General features: G+C 43.8%; 1 protein-coding gene across 4 annotated transcripts in view; it reads left to right on the top strand.

The window, feature by feature from the left end:
* Nucleotides 1-25,425, top strand: part of si:dkey-97m3.1 (fatty acyl-CoA reductase 1) — a 108,902-nt gene that overhangs the window by 49,628 nt on the left and 33,849 nt on the right. For all 4 annotated transcript variants that reach the window (XM_055650019.1, XM_055650018.1, XM_055650021.1 and 1 more), the window contains exons 3-4: nucleotides 19,411-19,577; nucleotides 21,759-21,938. In XM_055650019.1, the coding sequence (XP_055505994.1) occupies nucleotides 19,411-19,577; nucleotides 21,759-21,938 (347 nt within the window). The remainder of the gene's footprint in view (nucleotides 1-19,410; nucleotides 19,578-21,758; nucleotides 21,939-25,425) is intronic.

The raw sequence follows: 25,425 nt of genomic DNA, 5'->3' as shown, positions 1-25,425 counted from the left end.
AGTTAACATACACATCCAAAACAGTGGATTCCCGACATTCCTCACTGTGCTGGAAGGCAACAAAGTCCAATCTTCCGTCATTTTTCTCCCGCGGTCGGGGCGGTCGAACCATCTGTCGGGGCGATCGAAGCCCCCACGTCGGGGCGTCGAAGCTCCCGCGTCGGGGCGGTCGAAGCCCCCACGTCGGGGCGTCGAAACTCCCGCAGCCGGCGGTCGAAGCCCCCACGTCGGGGCGATCGAAGCTCCTGTGGCTTGGAGCTCCCAAAGTCAGTCTCTAACCAGAGACCGCGAGCCCCACAATGTGGAGTCCACAGGCTCCCACGATTGGAGCCAGAGGTCGATCCCTGGCAAAGGGACCGCGAGCTCTGCGATAATAAAATCCGCAGGCTCTCGTGGTTGGAGCTCCTGAAGCCCGTCTCCAGCAGAGGCCTCCAGCTCCTTGATGTTAGCCCGCAGTGCGGATGGTGATACGATACGGAAAATCGCATATCCGTCGAGGTAATAGATTTAACAAAAAGTTTCCGCCAACCACTTCCCCACCGCCCAACATAAAACAAGAAAAGAACACTAAAAACATACATTTAACACATATTAAAGAAACAACAGAGAAGGAAGAGACAGACAGACTGTTGGCAAGGCTGCAGTGTTGTCTTTCAGTGTCAATTTACGATACAATACAATAGAACTTTATTTATCCCAGGAGGGAAATTGATCTGACAACAGTCATGAAACACAACAAGATACATGAAACTTGAAATTAAAATGACGAGTGGAAAGTCTAGGATTGTGATTGTGCAAAAATGGGGGGGGGGGGGGGTCAGTCTACCCGTGACAGAAGAGGGAGGTGTTACACCGTTTGATAGCCACAGGGAAAAAGGATCTCAATACGTATTAGAGCACACTTCAAAAGACATGTTATTTTGCAATAATGCCAAAACTGACTTCATTGCAACTTTGCCAAGCTTAAAGTAATTGTAATTTCTGGGTATCAACAATAATAATAACATATCTAGGATTAATTAGTGCTCCGTTGCCTCTCGGGAAATTCATGGATCAGCTTAGTGTGCAGAATCCTTAGTCCTTATGCCTTAGTCCATACAGGCAATGTCTGCTGCCCTGCCTTCATCAATTTCATACGTTGCCTCCACAAAAAACTCAATTAAATTAGTGAGACAATATTCCATTAGTCGAGTACCAGAAATTATGACACTTTACTCTTAGAACTAGAAGTTATTTGACAAGCCAGGAAATATAGTACTTGCAGGACACATGTTTTGCCTTTGGATGAACAGAGCACTGCCTATGACTGGGGTGTGGACCGCTGCAACTTTGTTCAGCATCTGTTTTGAGGAGTGCTTGCTGAAACCAGCTGTGTTCTTGATCATTGCTCATACATTTTTGGAGGTATGTAATTGAATATTTTTCATATTAGCTCATGGATTCTGTTATGTAATTAACTACACTTCTTATCGAGTCCACACCCAAGATTAGAAGTTGTGCAGCCAGAGCTGAACCACACTTCTCGGCATCTCCACACAATGGTGTCTGTCTTGTTGCTTCTTGTGCGCGGTGGTGGAAAGATTGGTGGAAACAGGGCTGCAGCGTGAATGCTCTTCCCTTGACCCCAATAACTACACTAAACGGTACCAATTGCAAATAATAGCTCCTGTACTAACAAGGAGCCTCAGAGGATTTAACGGAGCATTGTTGCAACTAGCAGTGCCAGGAATCTAGAGATCCCAGTGATTTAAAGCTTCTCCCTTTTTTTACCATAGAGTCTGGAAAAACCTGCAATTGTGTGCCGAATTGACACGTTACACGACTTGACAATGAGGAATGAAAATTGATAGAATCAGGAGCTGGAATCTGTTGTGCTTGTTTCTCCAAGTGTTGCTGGTTGCTGGTGTGGGGGGGAATTTTGAAAAGGCCCTGGCTAGTGTCCAGCTTCTTCTGTGTTGTTGGAGGAACAATCATCCAAGGAAATTTAAAGCATTCCTTCCATCACGATCCTGACCTTGTAGATAGAAACATAGAAATTAGGTGCAGGAGTAGGCCATTCGGCCCTTCGAGCCTGCACCGCCATTCAATATGATCATGGCTGATCATCCAACTCAGTATCCCGTACCTGCCTTCTCTCCATACCCCCTGATCCCCTTAGCCAGAAGGGCCACATCTAACTCCCTCTTAAATATAGCCAATGAACTGGCCTCAACTACCCTCTGTGGCAGAGAGTTCCAGAGATTCACCACTCTCTGTGTGAAAAAAGTTTTTCTCATCTCGGTTTTAAAGGATTTCCCCCTTATCCTTAAGCTGTGACCCCTTGTCCTTGACTTCCCCAACATCAGGAACAATCTTCCTGCATCTAGCCTGTCCAACCCCTTAAGAATTATGTAAGTTTCTATAAGATCCTCTATGGCAATAATGTCCTTCCTCAGATTTGGAGACCAAAACTGTATGCAATACTCCAGGTGTGGTCTCACCAAGACCCTGTACAACTGCAGTAGAACCTCCCTGCTCCTATACTCAAATCCTTTTGCAATGAAAGCTAACATACCATTCGCTTTCTTTACTGCCTGCTGCACCTGCATGCCTACCTTCAATGACTGGTGTACCATGACACCCAGGTCTCGCTGCATCTCCCCCTTTCCCAATCGGCCACCATTTAGATAATAGTCTGCTTTCCCGTTTTTGCCACCAAAATGGATAACCTCACATTTATCCACATTATACTGCATCTGCCAAACATTTGCCCACTCACCCAGCCTATCCAAGTCACCTTGCAGTCTCCTAGCATCCTCCTCACAGCTAACACTGCCCCCCAGCTTAGTGTCATCCGCAAACTTGGAGATATTGCCTTCAATTCCCTCATCCAGATCATTAATATATATTGTAAATAGCTGGGTCCCAGCACTGCGCCTTGCGGTACCCCACTAGTCACTGCCTGCCATTGTGAAAAGGACCCGTTTACTCCTACTCTTTGCTTCCTGTTTGCCAGCCAGTTCTCTATCCACATCAATACTGAACCCCCAATGCCGTGTGCTTTAAGTTTGTATACTAATCTCTTATGTGGGACCTTGTCAAAAGCCTTCTGGAAGTCCAGATACACCACATCCACTGGTTCTCCCCTATCCACGCTACTAGTTACATCTTTTTGGCCTTCCATCACAGCAATGTGATGGATGTTTATGTAAAATGTAAATTATGTTGTGTCTGGGGTCTATTTGTCTGTAATGTATGGCTGCAGAAACGGCATTTCGTTTGGACCTCAAGGGGTCCAAATGACAATTAAATTGACTCTCTTGACTCTTGACTCTTATCCTCGAAAAATTCTATAAGATTCGTCAGACATGATTTACCTTTCGTAAATCCATGCTGACTTTGTCCAATGATTTCACCACTTTCCAAATGTGCTGCTATCCCATCTTTAATAACTGACTCTAGCAGTTTCCACACTACCGATGTTAGACTAACTGGTCTGTAAGATGTTGGAAAGGCATTGAAGTGTTGGGAGTAGAATTGTTCACCACACAATAGCAACTTCTGAATTGTTCTTGGAGTCACAGTGCTTATGTGGCTGGTTAAATAGAGTTTCTGGTCAATGGTGGTTCTCCCTGAAACTTAAATGTTGCCTGTCCATTTCATCCAAGATGCTGCCTGACCAGCTGAGCTCCTCCAGAACCTTGTGTTTTGCTTCAGATTCCAACATCTTCAGTTCCTTGTGTATATTTTTACCAAGTTACATTGAACTGATAAAATAATACTTTCACATTTGAAAGCTATTTAATCACTCCTCAACCAGGATTATTCCAACAAAGTGAGTTATATCGAGAGGTTAACCTCTTCCCATGTTATTGTAAAGCATCATCGGCGGTCACTCGAAACGAGTATAACTGTCCTCTTTTGGGAGAACGCCTGTGCGTGACTTTGTTTAACATGGGGAGACTGGTGCACAGACAGCCACCACACGGTCCTTGACAGATCTGGGTCAGGATCCAGTGGCAATGAGTCCAAGACGACCGGAGACCCTTTTCTGCTGCAGCCTTCATCCATCCGCCTTCCCAGCCGTTGTGACGCTCCACTAAAGTCAGCCATCGTCCTTCGCCTGTTCCACCGTTGAGGTCTTGGTTGGATTGCTCTTTGACAGAGACCTCCCCCTCGACCTTGCCACCAGGATTGGCCCCACCAGGAGCATAGCTCCAGACGGCATCGTTCTCAGGATCTCGGGACCGCACAAGCTTCTCCACCACCATTACAAGGTGACAATCCAAGGGGCAACGCATCAAGGCTCGCACTTAACTTTTTTCCTATTCCTCTCATGATTTTATACACCTCAATAAGATCACCCCTCATTCTCCTGTGCTCCAAGGAATAGAGTCCCAGCCAACTCAACCTCTCTATAGCTCAGACCCTCATCCTTGTAAATCTTCTCTATACCCGTTCCAGCTTGACAAAATGTGTAGATTTCACTGAATAAATCTATGAGCAGCGTATATCACAACTCCCTTGTGCTTACAATTTCATAAATATTGTCATTTTGAATGGCTATAATTCTTTTGCAGAGAATGAAAATATATAGGAATGGTACTCCTTTGAACTTCATGAAGGAAAGTTTAATTTGGACATTGCAAGAAAAGGGCTTTTGTGGATTCCCGACTCTGCCCAATTTTCTTTACAGTCAGTGGAATTTGAATTCAAAAGCCATTTATGAACAATGGATCTCCATTTTACTGCCTGATCTTGAGGGTTGAGAAGGTTTCGACTGGTTCCTGCAAGAACTATGGTGTCACAATGAAAGAGGCATTTATTTTTAACAAGCAAAAAGGGGTCATATTCTGCACAGAGACTTGAAGAAAGAAATTGATGGAGACACAAGGCACTGCAGGTGCTGGATACATGACAAAACAGCGAGTGCTGGAGGAACGTAGTGGGCGAGGCAGCATCTGTGGAGGTGAAGAGACAGACAACTTTTCAGTCAGAACCCTCATTCTTGCGAAAATGATATTCTGACCTAAACGTGGCCACTAATGTGGTTTTCAAATGAGTGAATTGCCTCTATTGATCAGGAAGTTCAGTTTCCTGATCTACAGTGTCAAGTGAGTTAACCTAAGCCTGTGTAGCAGGGTGATGTTACAAATGTCATTAATACTTGCAGGTTTTGGCTAGCCTTCCAAATACTAATTACTGGTAGACACAAAAAGCTGGAGTAACTCAGCGGGACAGGCAGCATCTCTGGAGAGAAGGAATGAATGACGTTTCGGGTCGAGACCCTTCTTTAGACTAATTCAGTACTAATTTACTAATTAAGTATTAATTACTGTCCATTGACCCCTGATGACGAAGCATATGTGTAGTTGTCACCTGAGGATAGATTAGGTCTTCAATGTTTGTGGTTAAATAACCTGTTGGATCTTGCTAGTTGTGCTCAAATACGAAGAAAAAACACTTGGTGCTTGTGATACCAGACATTGTACCATATAGCATGAAAGTCCATCCATCTTTGCTGAAGCAAGGGTATAAATATTAGGCAATGCTTTTTGCTCCAGAAAGCTGAAACACTGATTATAAGTAAATTATAAGTGCTTGCTTTTAAATCATACTAATTGCTTCAATAATTTGCATGGCTTCAGCAGAACCTTTGCCAAAAACATTTATAGATAATTAAAAAACAGTGAGTCAAAATGAGTTTCCCCACATATAATCCAGTTCCGAATGATGTCAGTGTAAATCTAAAGTTGCACCACAGTTCAAGGTCATGATGCTGGTGTTTTATGGAAAGTTTTAAAGTCTGTTTAACACTGGTCTTGATCATTTCTTTATCTTTTGAGTCCTTTTTTACAGCTCCAGAGTTTGAAAGTGTTTGAGATTTGTGGATTAGTATGTGCAGATTGTAAGAGATTTCTTTCCCTGAGCTAACAGTGAAAGGGCGCTGCCTTTGGGAATTAGATTTTAACTGCAGATTGCCTATAGTGTCATTCAGCACGGAACAGCCTCTTTGGTCCATGCTGACCAAGATGCTCCATCGAATATTCTCCCATTTGCCCAAATTTGGCCCATTTACCTAATTTACCTCTAAACCTTTCAAATCCATGTACATGTCCAAATGTCTTTGAAATATTGTTAGTACCTTCCTCGTTCCACATACCCACCACCCTCGATGTGAAAATGTTGCCCCTCTGAACTTATTTAATCTTTCCTCTCCAACATGCCCAATTTTTCCTTATAGTTCAGACCCTCGTGTCCTGGCAACATCCTTGTAAAACTTCTCTGCATTCTTTGCAACTTAATGACATTGCTTGTTGTATTTGTGTACAAATACTGTGCGGCAATTTCTTAGCCTTTCATGTGCTACAAAACCATTCAAAATAATATCACAATATTTTTTTTAAATGATCCTTTCACAATTTGTTATTTTTCCTTTCATTTTGAATTGAACTACAGGCATTTTTTGTAATTCCCTTTTTGTCTCCCAAGCTATTTGTCTATCTTTTTCTATCTCCAGTCTATATAACCACATAACTTACTCTTTCATCTCATAGCACTCAACCTCCTTAACATTATACAGGAACAAAGTTGGCCATTGAGAAGATTTTTTGCATTTAAATTAAGCCAGAGTTTTCACACCCAAATTAAGCCAGAGTTTTCACACAAAGGGTGGTGGGTCTATGGAGCGAGCTGCCAGAGGAGGTACTTGCGGCAAGTACAATAGCAATATTAAAAAGACATTTGGTCAGGTACTTGGAAAGGAAAGAAACATAGAACATAGAAAATAGGTGCAAGAGTAGGTCATTCGGCCTGAGCCAGCACCATAGAAACATAGAAATTAGGTGCAGGAGTAGGCCATTCGGCCCTTCGAGCCTGCACCGCCATTCAATATGATCATGGCTGATCATCCAACTCAGTTCTTCTCATCTCGGTTTTAAAGGATTTCCCCCTTATCCTTAAGCTGTGACCCCTTGTCCTGGACTTCCCTAACATCGGGAACAATCTTCCTGCATCTAGCCTGTCCAACCCCTTAAGAATTTTGTAAGTTTCTATAAGATCCCCTCTCAATCTTCTAAATTCTAGAGAGTATAAACCAAGTCTATCCAGTCTTTCTTCATAAGACAGTCCTGACATCCCAGGAATCAGTCTGGTGAACCGTCTCTGCACTCCCTCTATGGCAATAATGTCCGTCCTCAGATTTGGAGACCAAAACTGTACGCAATACTCCAGGTGTGGTCTCACCAAGACCCTGTACAACTGCAGTAGAACCTCCCTGCTCCTATACTCAAATCCTTTTGCAATGAAAGCTAACCCACCATTCGCGATGATCACTGCTGACCACCCAAAATCTGTATCCCATTCCTGCTTTCTCCCCATATGCCTTGATTCCGTTAGCCCTGAGAGCTGTATCTAACTCTCTGGAAAACATCTAGTGAATTGGCCTCCACTGCCTCTTGTGGCAGAGAATTCCACAGATTCACAACTCTCTGGCTGAAAGGTTTTCCTCATCTCAGCCCTAAATGACCTACCCCTTAATCTTAAACTGTGACCGCTGTTTCTGGACTCTTCCAACATCAGGAAAAAAATTATTGCATCTAGCCTGTCCTACTATAAGATCCTCTCTCATCCTGCTGTATTCCAGTGAATATAAGCCCATTCAATTCATTGTTTCATCATATGTCAGCCTCGCCATCCCGGGAATTAACCTGGTGAACCCACGCTGCACTCCCTCAATAGCAATAATGTCCTTTCTCAAATTAGGAGACCAAAACTGCACACAATACTCAAAAGGTTTAGAGACATTTAAAAGACACTTGGCCAGGTACATGGATAGGAAAAGTTTAGAAAGATTTGGGTTAGTCCGTGCTGCATGACTCTAGGTAACCTGGACATGAAATGTGCCAAGTGGATGCATTGGTCCTGTTTTTCTAATTTATATAATGGTTTAGAACCGTGCAAATATAATGCCCTTAATCAAGAATGAGTGGAGACAAAGAGCTGGAATGAATCAGAATCAATTTAATTGTCATTTGGACCCCTGGAGGTCCAAACGAAATGCCGTTTCTGCAGCCATACATTACACACAAATAGACCCCAGACACAACATAATTACATTTAACATAAACATCCATCACATAGCTGTGATGGAAGGCCAAATAAACTTATCTCTCCACTGCACTCCCCCCCCCCCCGATGTCAGAGTCAAAGTCATAGCCCCCGGCTGGCGATGGCGATTGTCCCGCGGCCATTAAAGCCACGCCGGGTGGTGCGAGGTCGCACACCGGGTCTTGATGTTGGAGCCCCCGGTGTGCGCTCGCACAGTCCGCGGCCATTCCAGCCGCGCGGGGCAGTGGTGTCAGGCCCCGCTCCAGGAGCTCTTCGACCCCGCAACTCGGGCGGGAGAAGTCGCCGCCGCAGAAGCCCCGAAAAGCGGTCTCCCCCCAGGGAGCCGTGGGCTCCCGGCGCCGTCGTCCACAGACCCAGAGCCTCCGACGCAGCAGCAGCGGCGGCGGCGGCGGCGCTCCGGACTCGGCCAGCTCCACGACGGCAACGGTGAGTCGAGACCTGAGTCCCCGGTCTCTTCCTGTTGGAGGCCGCTCCTCGTTGCGGCCTCAACGACGACTGAGACCCGACGAGAAAAGGTCGGGTCTCCAGTGCAGGGAGAGATTCAAAAAGTTTCCCACCCCACCCCCACCCCCCCACACACACACCCCAACATAAAATAACAAACACTACATAAAAACACAGACAAAAATAATAAAAACGCGGACAGGCTGCAGAGGCCGCTGCTGGCCAGAACCGCGCCGCCTACCGGAAAAAGTGTCCAGACTGATTAGCCCAACATCTGTTCTTGCGGAAAATGCTGGAACCCAGTAATACGCAAAATATAGCTGGAATGGAAAAATCACAATGTTATGAAAGGGTAATCATATTGACAAATGTATTGAAGTTCTTTGAAGATGTAACGAAAGAGGTGAGTCAAAGTAAACCAGGAGATGCAACACATTTGGATTTCCGCATCCGAAAAGGTGCCATAACTGCTGTAGATTTGGGAGGAACAACAGCAGCAACAGATTAGCAAGAGATACGACTGATTGGCTCTAGCCCAAGTGGGAGGAGAGGGGTGAAAACAGTTGAAAACTGAGGAATTTGCTTTGTAAATTGGTAAATCAGGCAATTTATCAGTCAATTTAAGCAGGACAGCTCTTTGCGAGCGGCAGTGAGTGAAGTGCCCTGTGAGAAAAGTGTGAGTCTTTGGCTCGAGAGGCTGAGGAGAGGAGACCACGCAATACGCTTGAGAGGGAGAGACCAAAGAAGGAGATGTCAGGCAAGCTGATTCAGTGTGATGCTTGCAGTATGTGGGAGGTCAAGGACACCGCTGGTGCCTCTGGCTGCTACAAATGCGAAAAATGCATCCAGGTAGAGCTCCTGAAGGGCCGTGTTGGGGAACTGGAGAAGCAAGTGGATGACCTCCGGTTCGTACGAGAAACGGAGTCGTTCCTTGACAAGTCCTACAGTACCATTGTTACACCTAAGGTACTGGAAGAGAGAAGGTGGGAGACAGTGAGAAAGGGAGGGAAGCATGGAATGCCAACGTCCCCGGGTGGTGTACCTCTTGTAAACAGGTTCATCCGCTTAGAAGCTGTTGGGACAGAAGACGTGAGCGGCGGACTGGCCTGTGATGCGAATAGGGCTGTTGAGCCAAAACCAAAAAGGCCTAAGGCAGGCAAGGCCATTGTAGTGGGAGACTCCATCGTGAGAGGTACGGACAGGGGTTTCTGCGGCAACAGACGGGATGCGAGGATGGTGTGCTGCCTTCCCGGTGCCAGGATCCAGGATGTCACGGACAGAGTGCAGAAAATCCTCAAGGGCGAAGGTGAACATCCGGAAGTGGTAGTGCATGTCGGCACAAACGATGTCGGAAAAAAGGGGATGAATATTCTGCAACGTGACTTTAGAGAGCTCGGAAAAATGTTGAAAAGCAGGACCTCCAGGGTTGTTATCTCCGGTTTGCTTCCAGTTCCCCGTGCTGGCGAGAGCAGGAACAGGGAGATACGGGACCTGAACGTGTGGCTGAGGAACTGGTGCACGGGGCAGGGATTTAGATTCTTAGATCACTGGGATCTGTTTTGGGGTAAGGGGGAACTGTACAAAAGGGACGGATTGCATCTTAACAGGTGTGGGACCAGCATTCTGGCAGGCAGGTTTGCCACTGCTACACGGGTGGCTTTAAACTGAATAAGGGGGGTGGGGTGTTGAATGGGACAGTGGAGGATGGGGTTAAAGGGAAAGGGTTTCTTAAATGTGTGAGCGTAGAGACCGAAGGGTGTAAAATGAGGGTAGAAGAAATAGGTAGCAAGGTGAAAAGTAAAAGTGGCAGGCAGACAAAACCAGGGCAAAAATCAAAAAGGGCCACTTTTCAACATAATTGTATAAGGGGTAAGAGTGTTGTAAAAACAAGCCTGAAGGCTTTGTGTCTCAATGCAAGGAGCATTCGTAATAAGGTGGATGAGTTGAATGTGCAGATAGCTATTAATAACTATGATATAGTTGGGATCACGGAGACATGGCTCCAGGGTGACCAAGGCTGGGAGCTGAACATCCAGGGATATTCAATATTCAGGAGGGATAGACAGAAAGGAAAAGGAGGTGGGGTAGCGTTACTGATTAGAGAGGGGATTAATGCAATGGAAAGGAAGGACATTAGTTTGGAGGATGTGGAATCGGTATGGGTAGAGCTGCAAAACACTAAGGGGCAGAAAACGCTGGTGGGTGTTGTGTACAGGCCACCTAACGGTAGTAGTGAAGTTGGAGATGGTATCAAACAGGAAATTAGAAATGCGTGCAACAAAGGCAAAACGGTTATAATGGGTGACTTCAATCTACATATAGATTGGGTGAATCAAATTGGCAGGGGTGCTGAGGAAGAGGATTTCTTGGAATGTATGCGGGATAGTTATCTAAATCAACATGTAGAGGAACCAACGAGAGAGCAGGCTATTTTAGACTGGGTATTGAGTAATGAGGAAGGGTTAGTTAGCAATCTTGTTGTACGTGTGCCCCCTTGGGCAAGAGTGACCATAATATGGTTGAGTTCTTCATTAGGATGGGAGTGACATTGTTAATTCAGAAACAATGGTTCTGAACTTAAAGAAAGGTAACTTTGAGGGTATGAGACGTGAATTGGCCAAGATTGACTGGCAATTAATTCTAAAAGGGTTGACGGTGGATATGCAATGGAAGACATTTAAAGACTGCATGGATGAACTACAAAAATTGTTCATCCCAGTTTGGCAAAAGAATAAATCAGGGAAGGTAGTACATCCATGGATAACAAGGGAAATCAGGGATAGTATCAAAGCGAAGGATGATGCGTACAAATTAGCCAGAAAAAAGCAGCATACCGGAGGACTGGGAGAAATTCAAAGACCAGCAGAGGAGGACAAAGGGCTTAATTAGGAAAGGAAAAATAGATTATGAAAGAAAACTGGCAGGGAACATAAAAACTGACTGCAAAAGTTTTTATAGATATGTGAAAAGAAAGAGATTAGTTAAAACAAATGTAGGTCCCTTGCAGTCAGAAACAGGGGAGTTGATCATGGGGAACAAGGATATGGCGGACCAATTGAATAACTACTTTGGTTCCGTCTTCACTAAGGAAGACATAAATAATTTGCCGGAAATAGCAGGGGACCGCAGGTCAAAGGAGTTGGAAGAATTGAGTGAAATCCAGGTTAGCCGGGAAGTGGTGTTGGGTAAATTGAATGGATTAAAGGCCGATAAATCCCAAGGGCCAGATAGGCTGCATCCCAGAGTACTTAAGGAAGTAGCTCGAGAAATAGTGGATGCATTAGTAATAATCTTTCAAAACTCTTTAGATTCTGGAGTAGTTCCTGAAGATTGGCGGGTAGCAAACGTAACCCCACTTTTTAAGAAGGGAGGGAGAGAGAAAATGGGGAATTACAGACCAGTTAGTCTAACATCGGTAGTGGGGAAACTGCTAGAGTCAGTTATTAAAGATGGGATAGCAGCACATTTGGAAAGTGGTGAAATCATTGGACAAAGTCAGCATGGATTTACGAAAGGTAAATCATGTCTGACGAATCTTATAGAATTTTTCGAGGATGTAACTAGTAGCGTGGATAGGGGAGAACCAGTGGATGTGGTGTATCTGGACTTCCAGAAGGCTTTCGACAAGGTCCCACATAAGAGATTAGTATACAAACTTAAAGCACAAGGCATTGGGGGTTCAGTATTGATGTGGATAGAGAACTGGCTGGCAAACAGGAAGCAAAGAGTAGGAGTAAACGGGTCCTTTTCACAATGGCAGGCAGTGACTAGTGGGGTACCCCAAGGCTCAGTACTGGGACCCCAGCTATTTACAATATATATTAATGATCTGGATGAGGGAATTGAAGGCAATATCTCCAAGTTTGCGGATGACACTAAGCTGGGGGGCAGTGTTAGCTGTGAGGAGGATGCTAGGAGACTGCAGGGTGACTTGGATAGGCTGGGTGAGTGGGCAAATGTTTGGCAGATGCAGTATAATGTGGATAAATGTGAGGTTATCCATTTTGGTGGCAAAAACAGGAAAGCAGACTATTATCTAAATGGTGGCCGATTGGGAAAGGGGGAGATGCAGCGAGACCTGGGTGTCATGGTACACCAGTCATTGAAGGTAGGCATGCAGGTGCAGCAGGCAGTAAAGAAAGCGAATGGTATGTTAGCTTTCATTGCAAAAGGATTTGAGTATAGGAGCAGAGAGGTTCTACTGCAGTTGTACAGGGTCTTGGTGAGACCACACCTGGAGTATTGCGTACAGTTTTGGTCTCCAAATCTGAGGAAGGACATTATTGCCATAGAGGGAGTGCAGAGACGGTTCACCAGACTGATTCCTGGGATGTCAGGACTGTCTTATGAAGAAAGACTGGATAGACTTGGTTTATACTCTCTAGAATTTAGAAGATTGAGAGGGGATCTTATAGAAACTTACAAAATTCTTAAGGGGTTGGACAGGCTAGATGCAGGAAGATTGTTCCCGATGTTAGGGAAGTCCAGGACAAGGGGTCACAGCTTAAGGATAAAGGGGAAATCCTTTAAAACCGAGATGAGAAGAACTTTTTTCACACAGAGAGTGGTGAATCTCTGGAACTCTCTGCCACAGAGGGTAGATGAGGCCAGTTCATTGGCTATATTTAAGAGGGAGTTAGATGTGGCCCTTGTGGCTAAGGGGATCAGGGGGTATGGAGAGAAGGCAGGTACGGGATACTGAGTTGAATGATCAGCCATGATCATATTGAATGGCGGTGCAGGCTCGAAGGGCCGAATGGCCTACTCCTGCACCTAATTTCTATGTTTCTATGTTTCTATAAGGTTGTAGTACAATTCAATAGTTTGTGTCACTGGAAGTATATATCAGCGTGAATTGAGGATTGACTAAATCACAACAGAGTGTAGATTAGTGAGTCTGGATAAGTTGTTGGCAAGCTGCAGATATTCTGTGGCCACGAGAATCATTAATGGGGTTTAAATAATTTACCAACTATACAAGGCTGTGAGGGTATTGACCAGGGAAGGTTTTAGGAGGATTGTCCCAGAATGAGAAGTTGACCACTTAAGAGGTAGGAGAACTGTTTTATGATTCCATGGTATTTTATTGTCATGTGTACCTAAGTACAGTGAAATTCTGTTTCTGCATACAATTTAGTGACAATCCTACCGTACCGATGGCGGCACTGTCATATGCTGAGAGAATGGAGTGGCTGGGCTTGTATACTCTGGAATTTAGATGGATGAGAGGGGATCTTATTGAAACATAAAAGATTATTAAGGGTTTTGACACGCTAGAAGCAGGAAACGTGTACCTGATGTAGGGGGAGTCCAGAACTAGGGCCTGTAGTTTAAAAATAAGGGGTAAGCCATTTAGAACAGAGATGAGGAAACACTTTTTCACACAGAGTTGTGAGTCTGTGGAATTCTCTGCCTCGGAGAGCGGTGGAGGCTGGCTCTCTGGATACTAGGAGGCGCTGTCCTGTGCGCGGCTGCCCTGCCAGCAGTTGTCCGTCTTTTCACCGTTTTATTTTTTATTTTTAGTTAGTTAAAGTGTTTTGTTTGGAGGTCTAGACTTTTTTGTGTGTGGGGTCGGGGGGGGGAGGGGGAAACTACCTTTCAGGGTCCCTACCTGGTCGGAGAGGCAGCTTTTCTCCGGGCTGCAGCATCAACCCGTCCTCGCGGGCCTGGAGCGGCGTTTCCTGTCGCGGACCGCCCAGAACCTCGGCTTCGGCGGCGGCACAGCGCTGGAGCGCTATCGTGGGGCGGGCGATGCCTTGCCTGGGTCGCCGCGCTGGAGCTCCGGTGAGCTGAGACCGCCTGGTAAAACATCGCGGAGCTGCGGGACTGTGGAGCGGCCAGCTGCGGGCGGCGGCACCGAACTTTACACTGGGAGCCTGGGATCTCGCGTCGAGATCGCCTGTTGTGGAGCTCCATCCGGTGCGGCCTTGTCGGCTTCGGAAGCCGCGGCCTCCAGTACGGAGGCGTCCGTTCCAGGGTTCCCATGCCGCTCTGAGGACTCTCCCGACGCCGGAGCACCACCACCCGGCGAGAACAGCCAGGAACATTGGGCCTCCGTAGAGGCAACTGTGGAGGCCTCAATAGGCCCGACAATGGACGAACTGGGGATGGGGACTGGACTTTGTGCCTTCCCTCATGGTGGGAGCCATTGTGGGGGGATGTTCTTTGTGTTTAAGACTCTCATTGGTGTTATGTCAGTATTCTTTTTTTTTGTGTGCTGCAAAATGGCAAAAAGCATTTCACTTCATTACACCTCGGTGTATGTGAATGTGACTAATAAAAACCTTTGAATACTTTGAATACTTTCAAGAGAGAGCTAGATAGGGCTCTTGAAGATAACGGAGTCAGGGGATATGGGGAGAAGGCAGGAACGGGGTACTGATTGTGGATGATCAGCCATGATCACATTGAATGGTGGTGCTGGCTCGAAGGGCCGAATGGCCTACTCCTGAACCTATTGTCTATTAGGCATAATCATATTAAGTATAAGTATGCAAGATAGTAGACCACACTGAGTTAGTACACAGGAGACACCACAATGTTAGTGTCTCACTTGGCCATAAAGGTCTAATGTCCTGGTGGTAGCACAAGGTTTGAGTTGCAAGGGACGTCCTGGCCAGGCGACGTGTTGATGTCCTCCACCGCTGCTCTACCACTCCGTGCTGCTGCAGGCCACGTCCGGTCCACATGCTCAGCCACTTAGAGCGATGTCCAATCTAATTGAGTCCCAGGCTGCTTCAGGGCCTCCTGTGGCCCACTCTGCCGACTCAACCATCCTTGGAATTATCCTTCTGGAGAGGTTTTTCCTTTCCCCTGACCCTGTCTGAAGAAGGGTCTCGACCCGAAATGTCACCTATTTCTTTTCTCAGAGATGCTACCTGTCCAGCTGAGTTACTCCAGCTTTTTGTGTCTAAATTTGGAATGATCAAGTTGTACATCTTTGGAATTGACTACTAGATAAATTGTTGTAATAATATAATCTTTATTGATACTTTTAAATTTAATATGTTGAACTCTCTAAATTCTCCATCGGCTGTGGGGAATTTGAATAATGACTTGAATGTGATAATTTGTTGTATTTACAGGGTTACAATCCCTGTAGTCTGTTTGCATGTTTTATTCATATGTTGGTTTCAAAGAAACTGGTGTGCCCACAATGTAACAGGAAATGAAAATACTCTAACTCTATTTCTGAAAAATAAGATCATATCTGCTTGTTAAAAGCTAACTTTAATTTTGTTGGACAGTTGCACAGAATCTGGTCTGTACCATGTAGGAAGGAACTGCAAATGCCGGTTTACACCGAAGATAGACACAAAATGCTCCTGAAATGTCAGCCATTCATTCTCTCCAGAGATGCTGCCTGTTCTGCTGAATTACTCCAGTATTTTGTGTTAATCTGGTCTGTACTATTTTTTTCTGTGTAGCAATTAGCAGTTTATATATCTGAAGAAGGGTTTCGGCCCGAAACGTCACCTATTTTCTTCGCTCCATAGATGCTGCTGCACCCGCTGAGTTTCTCCAGCAATTCTGTGTACCAGCAGTTTATAAATGCTTGGCAACAAAATCAACATTGGCTGTTGTCACTGAAGTAATTCACCACAGCAGACCCGGGTCACACCCAAACATGAATCCAGCTGATGCCAATCAATGTTTCCTGTGTATGTTATCTGTCACATGAGGCTGCGGATTCCTTCTGGAAACACTGGTAAATGAATGTTTCACATGCCTTCATGGTACTTCCCTGTCAGAGAGGTGAATTTATATCAAATAAATGACAGGTAGATGGAAATAATTTGATGAAGTAATTGTCAGGCACTTATTATTTGGAATTTCTAGCCTGTTGCTTTTTTTGTCAAGAATATTTATTCTACTGTTCTGGAAATAATCAAAATCACATTTCAGATGTAGCAGTAGAGCTGTACAGTGCCAGAGTCCCGGCTATGGGTCCTGTCTGTACCTTCTCCCCGTGACCTACATAGGTTTTCTCCGAGATCTTCGGTTTCCTCCCACACTCCAAAGGCGTACAGATTTGTAGGTTAATTGGCTTGGTTAAATGTAACTTATCCCCTAGTGTGAGTAGGATAGTGTTAACGTGCGGGGATTGCTGGTCGGTGCGAACTTAAGGTTATAAGTGATAGGAGCAGAATGAAGCCTTTCGGCCCATCAAGTCTACTCCACCATTCAACCATGGCTGATCTTTCAAACTGACCTTTCTGTCCTGGGCCTCCTCCATTGTCAGAGTGAGGCCCAATGGAAATTGGAGGAACTGCATGTCATATTTTGCTTGGGTAACATACACCCCAGCGGTGTGAACATTGACATATCTAACTTCAAATAGCCCTTGCTTTCCCTATCTCTCCATCCCTTCTCCCACCAGTTCTTTTTCTCCGACTACATTCTATTTCTGTCCCGCCCACTCCCCTGACATCAATCTGAAGAAGGGTCTCGACCTGAAACATCACCCATTCCTTCTCTCCAGACATGCTGCCTATCCTACTGAGTTACTCCAGCATTTTGTGATCTACCTTTGGTCTTTCACCACCCTCTGACTAAATAAATCCCCCCTCATCTCTTTCATAAAGGAACTTCCTTTAATTCTGAGGCTGTGACTAGGCCTAGACTATCCCACTGGTGGAAACATCCTCTCCACATCCACTCTATGCAAGCCTTTCACTATTCGGTAAGTTTCAATGAGATACCCCCTCATCCTTCTAAACTCTAGCATGTACAGGCCCAGTGGGCCTGAAGGGTTTGTGGGGCTAAGGGCCTATTATCACACTGCATCACTAAACTAAAAGATGTAACTGGAGGGAACTGAACAAAGCATAGTTTGCAGGATTGAGGTATTGAAGTGTGTACTCCATTTGATCTAACTGCTCCTCGATCTGGAGTTGCTCTGTTTTCATTTTACATTGAATTCAGCAACCAGGCTTTATCAGATATCTGTAGCCGTGGCTCTTTGACTTTCCCTGGAGCTGGCACACTATGCTTGCCTAGAATGAAGATATCAGAGCAGTCGGGATGCTCAATGTTTACCTGGATGATTTGTTGTATTTGCTCATGCATGAACTGGAATACTGAGTGGGTAGAGAGCTGGAGAGGTTGTGGCAGGAATTCCTTAACACAGAGTACAGACTTCTGCACGCTTGGATGCTGCTGGCAGATCCAAGCAGTGGGAATCTCATTCGTCACCGAGGCACCATCGATGTGTTCTTCAGAACAGTGAAATCCAACGGGTAGACACAAAATGCTAGAGTAATTCAGCGGGACAGGCAGCATCCCTGTTTTGGGTCGAGACCCTTCTTCAGTTTGAAGAAGGGTCTCGACCTGAAATGTCACCCATTTCTTTTCTCCAGAGAGGGTGCCTATCCTGCTGAGTTACACCAGCATTTTGTGTCTATCTTTGGTATAAACCAGCATCTGCAGTTGCTTCCTAATCATTTCAAAATGTTTGGCATGACTCCACTTAAACGTGGAGTTGACCTCCGCCAGCAAGTTTTAATGCTGCTGGTCTGTGATGAGTCAGAAATTCAGTAATTCATATTTATTCATCACAAAGGATGTTCAAATATTGGCAGAACATTTGCGTTTTGGAATGTTGAGGAATAGACTACATGTCTGTGTTATTCTAGTGAATTATATGATTGGGTATCATGGTTCTGATGTGGGTCTGTGGTTTTGTTAGTCATTGTAAAAAGCATTTCAAGACCTAACCTGTGGATGTCTCGATCATTGAGAGACTTTATTGCTGATTTGATTAATTTTAAATGATGGGCTCCATCTTTCCTTGGTCATTGTTGCCGGCTCTGATTTGTTCTGTACCTGTTCATGCCACTAGTTTCCCGCTCCCCGACTCAGTCTGAAGAAGGGTCTCGACTGGAAATGTCACCTTATTCCTTCTCTCCAGAGATACTGCCTGACCCACTGAATTACTCCAGCATTTTGTGCCTATCGTGATTATTTTAAATATTGATTAAGTGTTCCCTGTTGTTAAGCTCTGAAGTAGTATGTCTAGCATCCGCCAAAATAAGTAATAGGACAGAATAAAACTGTCTGTCTGGTCCACCGCACTAACATGCATGACAGGCTGAGGTATTAATCAGTACAATAGCAAGTAGTTCTGAAGAGAACTGGCAGCCATTTGTAGCTCAGCATATCTTGGACTTGTGTGTATTCTACTCTCCACTGACATGTTGAGGAGGGGGCCAGATGCACATTGTTCTTTAATTGTTTGTACTTTAATACGTTTTTAATTATTTACATAGTTATAATGTTTAATGATATTCTAAATATCTAAAGGTTTTACATGTCTTTAACAAGCTCAAAAGCCCTTAATAGGCCAACTGCGTTTGGGCAGGCAGGCTGTTTGGATATGTTGCCGAAGGTCTAACTGCTGAATGATGCTCGTTTCATCTGCTCAGATGCCCCTCTGATATGGATTACAGGAGCAATACCAACGTGGCTTTTTCAAGCGGTGAATCGCTCTGCTCAAATTCACTAGCCAACAGCAATTTGTCTGTCTTTTTTTTTTCTTTGATGGCATGCCAGCCATGATCCTAATCAAATGATTAGGGGCAGCACAGTGGTAGAGTTGCTGCCACGGCACCAAAGACGGGTTCAATCCTGACAGTAGGCTCTGTCTGTACAGAATTTGCCTGGAGCGAGGGGGAAGGAAAAGGTAACCATTCAGGTAAATGAACTGATGAAAAGTCATTGGTTTAACACACTGTTTCCCTCTCCGCAGATGCTGCCTGATCTTCCACATACTTCCAGCATTTTCAATTTCTAGCACACGCAGTAGTTTGCTTATGGGTTAAGTTTGTAGCTAATGTTTTGATCTGTATTTCTTTGCAGCTCTTTGACAGAGTGAGAGAAGACTTCCAGAAAAAGATCATTCCCATCGGCAGCGAGCTGATGCTGCCCAACCTTGCCATCAGCTCCGAGGACACCGAGCGTTTGCTCTCCTGCATTAACGTCATCTTCCACTGTGCAGCCACCATACGATTCGACGAGCCTCTGAAGTATGTCCCTTGAATAATCTGTGTAGCCAAATTGAAGTGGTTGAGAATCAAGAGTGTTTTATTGTCATGTGTCCCAGATAGAACAAAGAAAATCTTACTTGCAGCAGCACAACAGAATATACAAACAATATAATAACTGAGAAAAAATAGTTCAGTGTGTGTGTATACATATGTGTGTATGTGTGTATATATATACATATATATGTATATATATATATATATATATATTATATATATATGTATATGTGTATATATATATATGTGTGTGTATATATGTATATATATATATATATATATATATATATATATATATATATATATATATATATATATATATATATATATATATATATATATATATATATATACATATATATATATATATATATATATATATGTGTGTATATATGTGTATGTGTATGTGTATATATATATGTGTGTGTGTATATGTATGTGTGTGTATATATGTGTATATATCTATTATTTACTTAATAGTTTATTATTGCAGAATTTCTTATGTACCTAGCTGGTAAATTTGATTAAAATCATTTCTCACAATCTAGAATATGAAGCAGGCTTTCCATATTTCAATCAGACGTTAAAAAAAAATGTACCATATATTTCTGGCCTACTACCTCTAAAGTATATATATGTGTGTTTGTGTGTATAACATTATAATTATTTTCATAATATATATAACATTTAATGAGGTTTGACTTTTCCTGTTTACCATTAATTGTTATAGCCATCACTATAATTCAGTTCCCTTAATTTGTTGCTTGTCACTGTTGCATTTCCCGCTCAACTCTGGAATAGGATCTCATTGAGTGTAATCTTTCCAGATAACCAGTGTATCTCTTAATTTACGAGATATGAAGGTAATCTGATGTAAGAGTCCCATAAAAGTACAGTACAATTAATGCTGGAAAAGACCCGTTTTAAAATAGATTTGCTGCACATTCCGCTGATTCAGCCATAAAAGAGCAAAGCAGGTTATTAATAGAAAGATATCGTTATGCATAATATTGATATTTTGGACATTGTAAAGCTTCTAAGGACAATTCTACAGTTAATGCCATGAAAATTAGTATATAATGTAATTGAAAACTATACTTCTACACTTATTAGGAGGAAAAAGTTAGTTATTTACCTAATAGTTTATTATTGCAGAATTTCTTATGTACCTAGCTGGTAAATTTGATTAAAATCATTTCTCACAATCTAGAATATGAAGCAGGCTTTCCATATTTCAATCAGACGTTAAAAAAAAATGTACCATATCTTTCTGGCCTACTACCTCTAAAGTTTTCAAAATAATATACAAGCGATACAACAAAACTTGTAGATCATCAAATATTTACATTGTTTCAGGGTAAAACAAAGTTTGTTCTCCTGTTTCATTTCAATCAAGTCTTATCAGGCCATGAGCTTCCCATAGAAGGAATTATTAGCTGTGAGGTTTCCACTTGTGCTCCTCTTCAGCCGGTGGTTAAAAGGCAGCATGGTTCCTATTCCAGCATTTCAAGCTGTGGACCTTGGGTCTTCATGGCAGCACAATTGACTTCACATTCGAAGTGACATGGAGGCATTGAGTCTGCATGGTTCAGCAATGCTGTACAGTCTGTTATGCCGCTGTGCCACAAATATAACATCTGGTCAAATTGAGAGGTGATTAGCTCTCTCAGCATTCTACCTCACCATGCTCCAGTGTGAAGAAGAGTCTTGACTCAAAGCATGGACTGTCCATTTCCTCCCTATATACTGCCTGACGTGCTCAATTCCCACAGCACTTTGTTTAAAAAAAAATCCAAACTGATTTTGTTTTGGCAAGCCAATTTGATCTTATAATTATGTTCTTTCAATTTGAGGATAATGCACATTAGAGTCCCATTTACTGGCTGGAAGGTAAAATGTTAAGATAAAACTAAAGATAGACACAAAATGCTGGAGTTACTCAACGGGACAGGCAGCATCTCTGAAGAAGGATCTCGACTTGAAACGTCACCCATTCCCTCCATCCAGAGATGCTGACTGACCCGCTGAGTTACTCCAGCATTTTGTATCTACCTTCGGTGTAAAGCAGCATCTGCACTCCCTACATATTTTGAACTATGTCTTGCAATAGTTTCCCTTGTTACTGCACTCATTGATCCTACCTTCCTTTCTTCTGGCCTTGCGCAGACATGCCCTGCAGTTGAATGTGGTTGCCACACAGCAGCTTTTGGTGCTAGCCCGACAGATGCAGAAGCTTGATGCCTTCATCCACATTTCCACGGCTTATGCAAACTGCAACCGGAACCATGTCGAGGAGGTTATCTACCCTCCGACTGTAGAGCCAAAGAAACTCATTGACTCTTTAGAGTAAGTCTTTTTATAAAATGTTTAACTCGCGTATGAATCAAATTTGTCAGCTACGGAGAAAAGGGAGAGGGTCGGAGAGAACAAAGGGGAAGGTTTCCGATGTGTTGTATTCCCAGCAGTGACTGAATGAGGAAACTGGTGGTGACGGCTGAGAGGTCCAATGAGTAAGAATGTCTGGAGACGATGCATTTGGAGGAGACAAATTAAACCTAAAATTACTAGTAGCGGAGAGAAAAAAACCAAGGTCATTAATTAGGGATTCAATTAGTGGTAGGTAGTGTGATTAGTGGTTGGGATGAGGTTGGTGAATGTAATAATTGTGGGTGAGGTAGTGAGATTAGTAGTCAAAGTGATGAGGTTGCCGTTCAGTTGGTATAATTAGTGGTGGGGGAAATGTGGTTGGATATTAGTTGTCTGAAGGTGTTTAGTGTGATCGTGGTTGGGGTAGTTGGAAGTTGTCATCAATGGTCTGAGGAGAATGATTGGTACTTAGTGGGATGAGGTTGGTTATCAGATGTATAATCATTAAACAGAGGTGTTGGTTGAGTATTTATCTTGTGGGCTGGTATATTCTCAGAAGGTGTAATCGTACTTCACGATGACAGATCAGCATGTGGAGGTTAATGTTGAACTGTTTCAGCAGATCTTGAGTGAGAGGGAAGGCTGGACAAGAATCGTACGCTTGGGCTGGGAATGAGAGCTCACCAGAATTAGGAATCTAATGTAGAACGACTTAATGGGACCTACGTGAAAAGCTTGTTCATGCAGGACCTCTAAAAATCAAACTGCTGCTGTGACAACCTGCTTGTCCACAGTCCATGGACAATACAGGCCACATATGCTCAAAGTAAAGATTGCTCTGTACCACATTGGATGCCACTGCCCATTCCCTGCATCTTGCAGATCAGACCAACGCAGATGCAGATTGACTATTGCAAAGGTTCTCCACCCAAAACGTCACCTATCCATGTTCCCCAGAGATGCTGCCTGACCCGCTGCATTACTTCAGCACTTCAGTTTAGTTTATTGTCACGTGTGCCGAGGTACAGTGAAAAGCTTTTGGTTTGTGCTATCCAGTCAGCAGAAAGACAAAACATGATTACTCTCCCTCCAAACCCCATTCTCCTGCCTTCTCCCCTTAACCTCTGACACCTGTACTAATCAAAAATCTATCTGCCTCTGCCTTAAAAATATTCACTGACGGCCTCCACAGCCTTCTGTGGCAAAGAATGCCACAGATTCACCACTCTCTGACTAAAGAAATTTCTCCTCATCTACGTCATAAAATAACGTCCTTTATTTCTGAGGTTATGACCTCTAGTCCTAGACTCTTCCACTTGTGGAAACATATAAAATATGGGATTTTATATGACAGTGAATTTCACATCAGGCTTTTGAGGCATATTCCAGACACTTGAAATAAAACAGAAAATATTAGTAATATTTGTGATATCAAATTTTCAGCTTTACAGTATTTTCAAGTTCACACTTCTGTTCTGACATGGTTGTTGGGATACTTCCAGGAACAAAAGAGTTTGTGTCCCTCGCCTTAAATTTGATGCAGAAAGTCAGGTGTGGTGATATTAAATTTTCCCATGTGTTCATATTTTTAAATCATTGTTCCACCTCCTAAACTGCAGAAATAGGTGCAGCTCTTAAAAAGACAAAGTGCTGGAGTAACTCAGCGTGTCAAGCAGCATCTGTGGAGAACATGGATAGGTGATGCTTTGGGTCAGGAACTTTTATCAGACGTGACCCAGAGCATCACCTGTCCATGTCCTCCAGAGATGTTGACTGAACTGCTGAGTTACTCCGGCAGTTTGTGCCTTTTATTGTAAACCAAATCTGCAGTTCCTCGTGTCTAGATGGGGGCCTTGCCTCACTTCATCTGCCCAAATGACGGTTTGGGGGACCCTTGTAAATTAATGTGTTTGCTGGTATCCAGCCCCTTGTATCTTACAGAAAAACATTTTTCACACAGAGAGTGGTGAATCTCTGGAACTCTCTGCCACAGATGGTAGTTGAGGCCAGTTTATTGGCTATATTTAAGAGGGAGTTAGATGTGGCCCTTGTGGCTAAAGCGATCAGGGGGTATGGAGAGAAGGCAGGTACAGGATACTGAGTTGGATGATCAGCCACGATCATATTGAATGGCGGTGCAGGCTCGAAGGGCCGAATGGCCTACTCCTGCACCTATTTTCTATGTTTATATGTTACTGAATTGCCAGGGTTGCTCAGCCTTTTTTGAATTATTTTTCTTTTTGTTTTTACATTGTTCCTTACCTCGTCAGTTCTGCTTTGTTATTTTTCATGGCACCAAGAGCCCTTACCCCTGAAGGAAACTGATTTTGATTCAAAGTTAGCTTTTTGAACAGCTCTCATTGTTCTGCTGTAGTTTTAACTGGTAGATGTGCCTAATCTGCATGGACAGTTTCTGCCTCAATGCATGTAAATTACATTTTCCAGATTAGAGCTTGAGAAGCTATTTCAGATTTCTGCACATACAACGGTCACTATTAGATTAAGACTCGGATGTTGTTAGACTGTCAACTAGTCTTGGTCTTTACTCAATATTAATGTGGTCTGATTCTTTATCATTTCGAAGATATACAAACCATTTTTCAGCAGTAACCTAGCATTTTCATTCATTTGAACCTATGCCAGATCACAATAACGTTTAGATGCACTGAATGTTTAGTTATGATGTGTAGGAGGAAACTGCAGATGCTGGTTTAAACAAAATGCGGAAGTAACTCAGCGGGGACAGACAGCATCTCTGGAGAGAAGGAATGGGTGATGTTTCAGGTTGAGATGTCACCCAATCCTTCTCTCCAGAGATGCTGCCTGTCCCACTGAGTTTCTCCAGCATTTTGTCTATCTTTAGATATGATGCATCTGCTGGATGATGGGTGCCAGTTAAACAAATAGCTTGGGTAACCCAGTGTATTGAATGTTTTCACCACTCCATTAGCACATCTCACTGTCATCCTGAACTCTCTATTGGTGTTCAACCTCTGCCAGTTTGTCCATTCCCTGGGCACTCTCGCTCTGTCCATCTGACCAGACGCTCGTCACTAAAACCTCTTGTCATCCCGGCTACGATCTCAGTGTTGTCCCGGCACCTCCCTCTTGTTATCTAAATGGTGGCCGATTGGAAAAGGGGGAGATGCAGCGAGACCTGGGTGTCATGGTACACCAGTCATTGAAGGTAGGCATGCAGGTGCAGCAGGCAGTAAAGAAAGCGAATGGTATGTTAGCTTTCATTGCAAAAGGATTTGAGTATAGGAGCAGAGAGGTTCTACTGCAGTTGTACAGGGTCTTGGTGAGACCACACCTGGAGTATTGCGTACAGTTTTGGTCTCCAAATCTGAGGAAGGACATTATTGCCATAGAGGGAGTGCAGAGACGGTTCACCAGACTGATACCTGGGATGTCAGGACTGTCTTATGAAGAAAGACTGGATAGACTTGGTTTATACTCTCTAGAA

This window comes from Leucoraja erinacea, chromosome 19 (assembly GCF_028641065.1).
Source record: "Leucoraja erinacea ecotype New England chromosome 19, Leri_hhj_1, whole genome shotgun sequence".
Classification (NCBI taxonomy): Eukaryota; Metazoa; Chordata; class Chondrichthyes; order Rajiformes; family Rajidae; genus Leucoraja; species Leucoraja erinaceus.
Note: the sequence above shows the minus strand (reverse complement) of the source record. Positions and strands in the feature narration are given on the sequence as shown.